This window comes from Xiphias gladius, chromosome 1 (assembly GCF_016859285.1).
Source record: "Xiphias gladius isolate SHS-SW01 ecotype Sanya breed wild chromosome 1, ASM1685928v1, whole genome shotgun sequence".
Taxonomy (NCBI): Eukaryota; Metazoa; Chordata; class Actinopteri; order Istiophoriformes; family Xiphiidae; genus Xiphias; species Xiphias gladius.
This window is the reverse complement of record NC_053400.1, coordinates 1,440,712-1,452,802: the sequence shown is the minus strand read 5'-3', so window position 1 is coordinate 1,452,802 and position 12,091 is coordinate 1,440,712. Positions and strand designations below refer to the sequence as shown.

The following is a 12,091-nucleotide window of genomic DNA, read 5'->3' as shown; positions in this document are numbered from 1 at the left end:
TGTGTTTTGTTTGGTTTGTATTATGTTGCCAGTGGGTTTGGTTACTCAGGTAGGTGTATGTAATGCCAAACCATCATTTTCAGTATTTTAACATGACAGCTCGTAATTCCATCGAGATCCCATGCTAGGACATCGCTGACATAGACACACAGGTTCAGCTTTTATGTCCACAGCTAGTTTATAGAGCTGCATTTACCTCTCAACTAAACCAGAAAACACTTTGTCTTTTAAAGAGAAAACAGTAAGATTCGAGGTCTGTGAAGACAAACAAAAAGAAAAGTTTGAAAAAATAGACCAGTTGTTTCCTTGTGTCAGTATGTGTTTTATGTTGGAACCAGGTGAGTGAAAACTATGAAACAAATAGCAACACTGGTAAAATGCAGAAATAGTCTTATCAATAACTTACAACACAGGCACCAAATAAATATTCATATCATTAGTAAAATATACAAAGTACTCCTTCCAGTTTACAGACAGTAGACTATCACATTGTAAGAATGTCACACCAGATCCCATCTCACACTGTTTTTCCCATTGATCCTTAATGTGAATCTGACAAAAAGTGCTTTGCTGTGTAAAGTCTTCTCTTCAATATCCGTCATGTTTATTAGCACTTCAAAATAGCAAAATATTATATTTGTCATTTCAGCTTTTGCCAAATGAAAAGCTATAGAGTCACTGTACTTGCATACTGTATTTACAATAATAGAACCACTTTTAAAAGGTTTTTAGCTCTGTGTGAAGTTGATGGTAAAATTATTGCTTTTATAAAAGTAGAACTTTTTACAAAATGAGATGGAAGTTTTCAACTATATTAATACATTTGTTTACAAAAAAGTAGCATTTTGAAGAAATCAGACATCAGTAAATAGAAAATTATACAGTTGTGTCTTTGTGTGTGTGTGTGTGTGTGTGTGTGTGTGTGTGTGTGTGTGTGTGTGTGTGTGTGTATGTGTGTGTGAGAAAGTCTCCTGAAAGTGGGAGAGTCAATATATGTTTCCCAGCACTTGGGGTGGCCTTAGGTCTTTTCTTCTTCTTTTATTGAATTTTTTTGATTTTTTTCTTTGTGCATCAACAACAAAAACTTCTGCTAATCCAGAAGGCAGCATCCAAACTGTTTTTCCACATCCTCCATTGCAATCAAGCTACAGTATGTGCCGAGGTCAGGGATCCGTGTTCTGATGAGTCGTAGGACTAGAGGGTCAGCTCCCCCCACTAAAAGTCTGCTCAGTCATCTGGCCGTTGGCCCCGGCCTTTCCTGGCACGATGCCGCCGTCTTCGGCGTTCACCACGGCTGCCATGGTGATGTGTGTGGTGGTGTGCACTCTGACTGTCTCTCAGCCGCCTCACCATCTCATGGTCCTTGTTGCCCAGCACACGAGGCAGGAAGAGGGAAGCTTTGTCTGTGCTTCGGGTTTTAAAACCTCGCCGTGGCCGGCCTTTGCCATTGATGGAAACGTACCACTGACGTTTGGCGCTGGCTCGCCGCTTGTTGCTGCTGCTGCCCCCTGGTGGCAGCGGCTGCTCGGTGGAGTGGTGGCGGGAAGCGTATGTGTTGTATCCCAACTCATGTATCCGCTCCACAAACTCACACTCTTTGTTGAACAATTCCTGGGGAGATGAGAGAGAAGTAAACAGTGAGCCACATTTGTCTCGCAGCTTGCAGTATGTTTTTGTCTCACAGGACAAACTCTTAAAGACCCTGTAAGTGTTTCCATTCTGCTCAGCTCTGTATGGACTACCATGAGCCCCACTGCCACCACTATCACACACCAAGTATAAAGTAATAAAGTTTACACCAGATAAATATGTCAGTTCACAGGAGGTAAACATTAGAGCATGAGAACAGATTTTTCAGCCTCATCTCATTTGAGGCCTTTAACCTGCAGCCCCTGATCTGCTGTCAAAAAAGAGCTGTACGTGTTGGAGCGGAGGTGGCACATTAGATGATGAAATGAAATCTGTACCCACCGAAGCATACAGCCGGCCTTTATCATTCATGGCCAGATATCTGCCAGAGAAAAGCCCTTTTATGGCCACAACACCCACATCCACTGCTGTGATTTCCATGATGCCTGCGATACAGAGAAAAATACAAGTTTTATGTGACATAATATTTTCATGCTGTACGGCTGCAGATGATATTTAATATAAGATTCATTATGATCAAAGATCCTTCAATTTCTCTCTATAGATTATTGATTGCTTCACCAGTAATTCTTGGAGGGTGAAATATATCAAATATAGCCAAAAAAAATAAAAAGCAAATTGACACCAAATTAAACAAACGTTTGTCAAAGTAGATACATTAATTTCTTGTTTCTTGAATTTGCCACTCTTAGCGCCCCATTCAGCGTGTTTATTGGCCTTTTTAATCAGTACTTGATTAGTCAATGGCCTATTCAGCGCCGTAGAAAGGCTCTAATGGTCTCTGATTAGATAAATACATCCGCTAGGACAGCGCCTTTGTCCCGCCTGGATGTTAATACTTTGGCTGATACTTCTAATAGAGATTAGACTGCATGTCGTCAGCTTTGCAGTGACATTATTTCAGACACACACACACACACACACACACACACACACACACACACACACACACACACACACACACACACACACACACACAGAGAGAGAGAGAGAGAGAGAGAGAGAGAGAGGCCAATAGCCAACTGCGGGGCGCTTCACTGAGTCACCGACAGTTAAACTCTGATATATCCTGATAAATTAATCAGATCAGAATGTTCAAATGTAGGTTGACACAAACAAATAATAAACACCATCTAAAAATAAATTTCACATTTGAGTATATTTAAGCATATATTTAATATATGTATATAACCCGAAGTGAAACCTAATGTTTCATTTTATTCCACCAGTTTACACTGAGACTTTCCTATAACAACTTCACCCCACCTTTTTAATTAAGATTTTCACTGAGGCACTGAATCTTTACAAAACAAGAGATCACCTTGTGTCATATTAACATAGTTTATATTTATCTGTATAGTTTTGCTTGTGTTGGTGCAACTCCCTGTGCGTAAAAGCGAGCGAATACTCACTTAATGGGTTGTTTTCCTCCAGTGAGCCATCTATTTTCCCATTAGGATGGATTTGTAAATGATATTTTGTAGCGCAGTAGAGTTTCCTACGTCTCGGCGCTCCTCCGAGGTGCTCATAAACTCCTCCGCGGCCCCCGGCGTCTCTCCGCTGCCGGGGGTCGCAAGCCTGGTCAGGGGCGCAGCGGGTCCGGGGACTAACGGGATCCAACAGGCTCAGCAACACCAGCAGAGGTATCATCAGCATTGTGGCATGGCCAGGGAGCGACGATTGTGGCGAAAAAACAGAGAACTCCTGCCCGGCTCTCGGGGTCCCATTAAAGTGTCGGGGCCCCAACGCTGGAGAGCTCCAGCACTGCACACATATGAGCCACCGCTGACAGCACAGCCCCCCCGGAGGTGGGATCCGCTCCTCGCCTCTGCTGCTGCTATAAATCCCTCCTGTGGATCTGGCTGAGAGCCTCAGCTCAGACTGAGCACAGATATAAAAGAAGCTTGTGGCGACAATAGGCTGAACTCCGACCAATTGATACAAAGGAAAGGGGGAGGCAAAGGTATCAGCCCTGTGTGAAGCGAGAGACTGCGGCGTGGATAAAATTACACAGTGGCTGAGTGCGGAACAGCTCTCTCCTCTGGACGCTCCTTCTGAAATATCCTAAAAGAGCAATTAGACATCCCAAATTATACAGGCGGGTTGAGCCTGCGTCGGGCTCTGCAACAGGTGAGGAATACGACTGTTGCTAAAGGTCCTAATAAACAACGAATCTACCACAACCTTAACAAAAAAAAACAAACAAACAAACAAAATTGACTTCACATGTTGAACTCCGACATTTTAGGCTTCACAATCGCAGGCCTTTCCATTAATTTCTCTCACACTGGAGGATTTCATTTGGCCACTTTGACACGTTGTCCTCCAAGTTATTGGATATTTGGAGCAGTAATACAAGGTAAAAGTCTTTCAGCATTTTGGCTTTCGGGTGGTCCACATCTAGATAAAGTATAAAACACTCATCCCAATCTAACAGGTGCTTGTCAAGCGTACACAGTAAACCCATCAAGACAGGCTGAGGTCACTATCAAGTCTGTGGAATTTGTAATTTGCCCTGAATCAGAGTTCCTTGCTGGCAGCGGAGTCCTGCACCCACAGAGATCCACGGAGTTCTTCCAGACGTGCTGACAAGCAGCCGCTGCAGGTTAACTTGCGAGTCAAGTCTCAGCAGTTAAAAGTTCACAGTCATACTTGTTTTCAAATATTCATGCGCTCCTTCCTCCCCCTGAGCTGTAAGCATTGCCCGCTAATACTAGACAAGAGAAATGAATGCTCAGTCACAGGGCTCTCCCCATGTGCTCTTCACTAGACAGAACATCTCTCATGTGCGTTATTCTTTATCCTTCATCCGAGCAATGGATAGTCCCAGACTTTTCCCATCCTAATGCCCCGGCTCTGGCTAGGCAGCAGCCGGTGGGCGGAAGAGCAGCAGGCTAAATGACTACTGCCTAAATTGCTTCCATCTTGGTCGCATTATGGGTTGCATTCTGGTAATTAGCACCATCATCTACAAATCTCTCTGCCCTTTGGCGCTGCTCCACTGCTGCTATGGAGGCCTCTGCTGAGCATCCCCCAGAGAGTCGACGGTTAATTTGTCTTCCCCTCCCATACATCACCCAGCTAGCTGCCTGTGTCACTTTATTTACCCCGATGATCAGAAAAAGGCAGCTATTTTAATTACAAATGTGTGCACTTTATTCCTCAGAGACCCCTGGCAAGTCAGACAACACACCAAAACATCAGCCGGGCCGTTTGTACTTGAGCTTGTTCTGGTGGCCGTTTCTAAGTGAGACGCTCTTGATGTGGTTAAATGCTGGAAGAGGGTGGAACCTCAGATGTGGTGTGCTGTTTCTCTCAGAAACTATTTTAATTACGCTGCCTTCCACGCCGCCCACATAGCATCCCGGCAATAGGCAGAGCAAACGCTCTCAATTTGTGAGGGACACGCACACACGCGCACACACACACACACAGACACACACACACACACACACACACCTTCCTCTTCACATTAGGATAATTTTTAATTTTGAAGGCTAAAGTTTCACTTATAACAGTGCTAAATCCTAGTTCTTGCGATCAGATGCATTTAAGCAGGATTGCAGGGATTTGATTAGCCCTGTTCACCTCGCAACTCTGGAGGAAACTCCGTGATTCGGTCACATAGCGCTCCCTTCACAAACCTCGGCGGAAACGTTTTCAGCAGCGGGTTGCATCTTCGAAGGTATTTTCCCGGTTTCACGGATGTATACTCTTTGCTGAAGTGAGACCAAAGTTGAAATCCTACGTTTCCACGGATCTCGCTGGTGTGCTCCTGTTCTTCCCTGAAACTGAATTAGTCGGCTCAGTGGCCAACACAGTGTGTGGAAACTTTGGATTTGAAAGTTGGTGTCAGTCTGGGCAAACATTTTATATTTCCGGGTCGACAGAGGATATCTGTGTGATCACAGAAATACCTCTGAAGACTTTTCTCCGAAGGTTTGCATAAGAAACAATTTTTGACCGAATCATGCAATAACATATGGTAGAGGCCCTTATGGGTCTAAAATGTATATATTCCCTTTCAAAAAAGAGAGACCTGATCCAAAAGGAACCAGAGCAGAGACAAACTATTATTTAGAACCAAAAAGACCCTGATAGAAAGAGAGAAAAGCACCACTGGCAGCAGCGTGATGATCTATTAATAAAAAAGCAGCTAGGGTCGAAATGAGCAGAAATATCGCCTATAAATATTGTCCTACGAGAGAATAAAGTCATAGAAACCAATTCCAAAAATTATATAATTATATGCCTGAAAATCCTATTTTCACCTACCGCACCAACAATAAAACATTCTGCAGCCCATTAAATATCTACAAATAAAATTCCAAAAAATAAAAATAGTTATTTTAATAGCATCCATGTTTCTCCTGTTCTGAGTAGGACAGACCATGTGATCACAGCTCATACTGAGTATGCAAAGAACAGTTTGGATACACTCAGGTATCATACCAGTGGCATTAAAACAAGATCCTCAGACTGAATATAACTTTGACCTGGTCCAACTTGGGTCTCAGGTCAGGTCCTCAATACCAAGTATACCCTTGAAGACCTCTAATGTACAAAGTGCTGACGTCACAAATGGGGCTTGGTTAGGGTATCAGAGTGCTTCTCAAATGCATCTTGAGCAGTCGCTTGTATTTGATTTCTGCTCACTTTTGAATTGTGGGGAAACCTGAATCAGAGCTAAACAGTAAAAAACACATTTATGCTCAGCCACAGAGTTAAGAGAAGAGGGCTGTAGTGGCTGTTTGATGCCTTGGCTTCGGGTACACGCTTCAGAACCTTGTCCGAGTTGTTTGGCAGAGGCAAATCAACTGCATTTGGGAGCTTTGTCCCGCTATCTACACAATACAAAGTTGACTAATTGGTCCTTCAGTGTGGCCAGGGAGCCATTTGAGTTCACATTACACTGCACACTTGCATTCCTGACCACCTCCCAATGTGGCTGGAGTGATCAGGTCCCAGTGCATTCTCAATGCATTCTGGGTGCATCCACACCTGTGTTTAGAAGAAACAAGACAATGAGCAGTGCTTTTGCTTCAAGAAAACAGCTTGGCCAATTCTCCATTATTTACCCAACTGAAATATTTTCAACCATTCCTTTTGCCATATTCCACTTGACAAATGAATCCAGACCCAGCCACACGAATTGCTTCGACACAAAACCCAAAAGCATACATTTTAACTTTCCTTTTTTCTTTCCTGCAGCCATGAATGAAGGCAAGAATTTCAGGGCTCCTTTTTTAATTGACCTCCCCAAACCCCCGCTCTCTCTAACCCACCAAAACCCCCAAAAAAACCCTCTTGGCACAAAAGGGTTTCTTCTCTGCAATAATACAAAGGTTATTAGCCAGGTCCTTTTCTTGGTCCCCCCCTTTTAGCGGAGGAAAAAGGAGGTACCAGTAATCCAGAGCAAATCAAAATGACCTTTGAACCCTTTCTGCTGTACTTTTTCTCATGGGCAGATTTCTTTGGTGAGGCGGTGATCAGAGGGCTGAACCCAGCCGCTGCCTCTCGTCTCCTGACAAATCGCTGCTGAGCCTCTTTTGTCCCCATGACTTTGATCTCACCTGCTTGTCAGGCGCTTCAGAAAGAAGTCTAGTACAGTTCCAGCACACAGCAAACAAATTGGCAACTATTTTATTCTGCCTCCCTCTTTCTCTCTCTCTTTTATATCTACTCAGCCCAGTTCACTCTTCAATATGGGCATGTTGGTTTGGTTAATGGTGTTTCCAAAGCTTCCAAATAGAACAAAAAGTCACAGTTTAAAATAGTTCACTTGGACAATATTATTAAAAATCATTCTCAGTGGTATCGGATTTGACTTCAGTGACGCTCAGGAGCAGGTTATAATTGGACACAGCAAGAAAAAAGAACACCGAAAATGTAGAGGGTAGAAATTTGTATGAAGTTTTCTTGGATTAGCAAAAATGGCTTGACTATGTGGCTTGCACTTCTTTGTTAATGAAGTATCATACTGCCAGTTTCTTATATGCAGTCTCTCTGTCTTTATAAAGAGGTAAAAGGAACAGAGAGTCAAGTAGAAAATCTCCTCTGTCAAAGTCCAGCAAAGGAGGGTACAACAGTGATTCTTCAATTTGTCTACAGACATTTTTGGGCTTAAAAGTTATTTTTTTGTGTTGTGTTTTTCCATTCTTGTTTGACTCATGAAAAATTTCACATGAAAAACTCAACTTAGCACCTTAACCTTGGTTAAGGTTAAGTAAAGGCTGGTCTTGGTTAAACACTGAAAATGTTAAAGTTGACTTGAAGCATAGACAGGATGTATTATATTAAGCAAAAGCACAATCTTTCCCAGACATTAACCAAGACATTTAATGGCATAAATCTAACAAAATGTTCTTCACTCTGATCAGTGCCCTATAAGAGTGGGTACAAGAGTGTCGCACTTTCTGGGTTGGAAAAGATGACACAAGTGAATGCAACCTTGGCAGCAATCACATTTCATTCAACACTTATTTTACAAAGCAAATAGAAAGTAGGACATGAACACAAGAGATGGGGTTGAACATACAGTAGTTGGGAGGTTCACATCCTTTGACTTACTGTGGACAGTGCTGAAGCCTCAACAAGACACTCAATAACTTAACATTTGTAATTTGTGTTGCTGAACTTAATGCATTGCTCAAAGTTCTTGTTCCATTTTGTTATTAATTCAAATTTCACACAAAAACCCTTGATCATTTTTTCATCATACATTTCTTGTGTGAAATGTTTGTCAATGCAGCTATCACCTTGGTAGGATAAACTCAGAAGTCAGCATCTACCAGTGCCTTTTAGGTACTGGTAGATGCTGCTCGACATCTTTCAGAGCAGATTTTCTGCTATGAACTCATCTCATGAAGAAACATGAATAATGAAAAATAGCTAGATGTACTGTACGTGTGTCTAAACCAAAACCTCCCTTCTGAAAAGTATTGTTCCAGGTATAAACTTAATATTGCATGGCAAGGAAAATAAATACTCTTCACATAAGGATATTAATATTGACATTCATCAGTCTAGCTATTATATATATTTGCTTACACTCTGCAGTGATGCAGGACTTAGTGCTGGCGAAAAATGAAGTAACTAATCTTTTTTACTGGTACTTTTGCGAGTTTGATATTTATCAGGAAAGACACTGACAAAAGATTTCACCTTTCTTGCTTTTATATGTTACCAAACTAACTGCCAGCAATATAAATGAAAGCATATGTAACCTTAAATGGTGTTACAGACTCACTTGAGTGCTATGAGTAAGTTTAGCTTTAATCAGTGCAGGTGGTGGTTGACCACATCATGTTTTCCCCTTGGGGCTTACTGTTGCTGTGTGCCCTTGCTGCTGAGACCCTTCAGTAGTACAGACCAGTACAAACTTGTACAAAGCTGTATACTGGACTTGACTTGAATCAACTGCTGCTGATACCAGCTCTCGTACAGAATGGCTGCCCTCTGCATTTCCTGTAACCGCAGCACGTACTCTGCAGAATGAAGAGGAGACCGCTTAGAAGTTTTGGGGCTCTCCAGATTCAATCATGAACCACAGTCAGACAGTAGACTCATTGCTTGTTAGCCTGTTAGCTTGGTGGCCTGCTGATAATATTCCTGATTCGTGCTCGCTGCGGACTTCAATGAGACTCACTGCTGCAGTTTCGTTTATAGTCAAACAACTTTTTGTGCCTGTTAGTTTAGTGTTATTAATTGTGAGGCATTTTGATTTAAATACTTACATTGTCTCCAGGTTATTTTTTATTCCTCCTTCTGTCACAATAGAACATATATACGAGTTGGTAGAGTTTTTTAGTTAATGTAAAGATAATACATGAGTAGCATCAACACAATTATCACAGTAGTTTAAGTAAAAACACTTCTTGATTTCATACGTTATCAGATGTATGTCATCTACAGCTTCATGTTTTGATACTTGGCACTTCCAAGTATATTTCTTTACTTCCACTAGTCATGTAGCATGGCGCACACCCTGCACTCTGTGGCCTAAAAGGTGCAGAACACACAATACTCAAAACTGGAAATACTTGATACATTTATAGGTCCACAAGAAAATGACAGATGGTGAAATTAACTGTGCCTTTGACCCACACCTACAAGGTGCGGGTCACTTGTCAGACAGAGACAGACAAAGGTCTGTCTAGGCTACTTTCTGGTAGCCTTGTTAATTAGGCTAACACTGTAATTCTACTATATTAAACTGTTTAATACTGTAGCAAGGTAATCAGAGCCAAAGGAAAATTTACAAGCTGGGTGCGAGCTCGGGTACACACACTGGTCGCACAACACTCATCTGGAAGATTGTAGCAGTCCCTCAAGAGTCTCCTGTAGTGATACTGCTACCTGGTCCTTCACCGAGGAATTTACTGTCTGTAGCTTTTTGCCAGGCTTGCTTTATTATATAGCATCAAGAGGCAGAGTTTCGTAGGTCAGTGCAGCCATTTACCATTTAGGTGACCTATCAAAATGTTGCAAGTGGTGTGGCTAAAAATTAGGTCTGAAGTCTTGGTTTCAAGTCCGTTATTTGGACTGAAATATTTTGACAACTGTTTGATCAGCTGCCGGAAAATTTGGTACATGTATCCATTAATTCCTGGTGTCATTCATTTTGACCTGACAAAGACTCGACTTGTCTATTTGAATACTTTTTGTGGCTTGGAGTCCGTGTGCATGTATTACTTTTTTCACAGATTCCTGTTTACCAGAGGATGAATTCCACTGCTTTGGTCCCCTGACTTTTCATCTAGCACCATAATGAGGTTGACATTTTTGGCTGAGTGAAATATCTCAACCTCTATTGGGTGGTTTGTGAGGAAATGTGGTTCAGACATTCATGTTCCCCTCAGGATGAACTGTAATAACTTTGGTAATCCTCTGACCTTTCATCTAGCGCCATCGTCAGGTCAACATGTCAAATTCTTTGGACACTACTACCATCAGCCTCAGCTGTACTTTGTGCTTACAGCTTAACTGACAATTGGAGTTCACACTTTAGCATTTGAACAGTAGTATTTGAAAAAGCAGCAGACATGGATTTTTCTGTCACATGCTCTCGGCAAATCAAAGTCAAAGGACTGCCTTAATGAGGATATAGTGGAGAAAGACAAATGCGGGGCTTGTCTGAGTGTCCCATGTACTCATTGTGGTATAAATTGGTGCTCATGCATAGACTAAATGTGAGTGAGTAGACTAATGCTGAAAGAGCTGAAAGATGGCCAAAGGGCAGAGGAAGCCTCATCAAGTTTTTTTTTTGTAAAAAGAGGTGGTATAGGATGGGTAAAAATAACAACCTCTGTAATTTTTTTCTCCCTTTCTCTTTCTTACACGCTTTCTCTTTCTCGCTACTCTCTCTCTCATTCTTGCACTGTCACTCTTTGTCTCTCATTCACTCGCTCTCCCTCTGTAACCAGATAGGTCTGTCCTATACTTCTACAGCTCTTTGATTGTTAGCTGCAGGTTTCAGATGCCTGCAGAGCGGCTGCACCTTCCAACAGTCAAATGATTGTGGAGGGATGAAACTCTAGAGGCCATCAATGGCTGTGACACAGACACACACAGACACACAGACACACACACACACACACACACGCGCGCGTGCACACGCAGGAACAACCACACGGAAGAAAAAAAATACAAAAACTATTCATATACAAGCAAAATACACCTACATTCACACATTCATAGAACACATACACCCACGCAGCCATATAGTCTGTCCACACATGCACTCTAAAAACACAAAGAAAATTATATATGGAAAATACACTGACACATACACTAGCAGTAGATATTTTGAGAGAGTGTTAGAATGTTGTGGTAGGACGATCACTCTGGCGAACAGTAAATTAGTTACGGTGTTGATTATTTAAGTAGCAGTTTATCTGGAGCAGGCAGTTTTTAATTTTTAGGTCAATGTCTATAATTACTTTAGTAATCAATCAAAGCTATAGATCTGATGGATAATGATAATGAAGTTATGATAACTGAATAATCATGTAGGTTTGCTGCTACCAACACTTCAAATGTGGATTTATTGCATTTTCTGTTTTATGTCATTGTAAAAGGAATTTGTTTGGGTTTTGGACTGTTTGCCAGACAAAACACACGATCTGCAGATGTTATACAGGAAATTGTGATTTGCAACTTTTGCTATTATGAGCTATTTAGTAGACTAAATAATTAAGTGACTGATTGAAGAGTACTTAAGAGATTAATCAGTAATGGAAATAATCATTAATTTTAACCCTAATATTATTGCAAAACTATATATAAATGATAAATGACTGCAACATCCTCAAAGTTTCAATAATGTCTTCTGCAGTCTATTAATGAAATACTTATCTTATACTCCAGTTCAGACCAATGCACATTTAAAGCTGATGCTAACACACAGAAATCTTCGCATACAACCTGTGTATATCCTCAG

General features: G+C 41.6%; 1 protein-coding gene across 1 annotated transcript; it reads right to left on the bottom strand.

Annotated features, from left to right (window-relative positions):
• Positions 1-1,227: 1,227 nt before the first annotated feature.
• On the bottom strand, positions 1,228-3,306 carry fgf3 (fibroblast growth factor 3). Its single transcript, XM_040126378.1, has 3 exons — positions 3,063-3,306; positions 1,972-2,075; positions 1,228-1,611 (listed from the first exon to the last, which is right to left on the bottom strand). The coding sequence occupies exons 1-3, from the start codon at positions 3,304-3,306 to the stop codon at positions 1,228-1,230; spliced, it is 732 nt and encodes a 243-aa protein (XP_039982312.1).
• Positions 3,307-12,091: the final 8,785 nt, after the last annotated feature.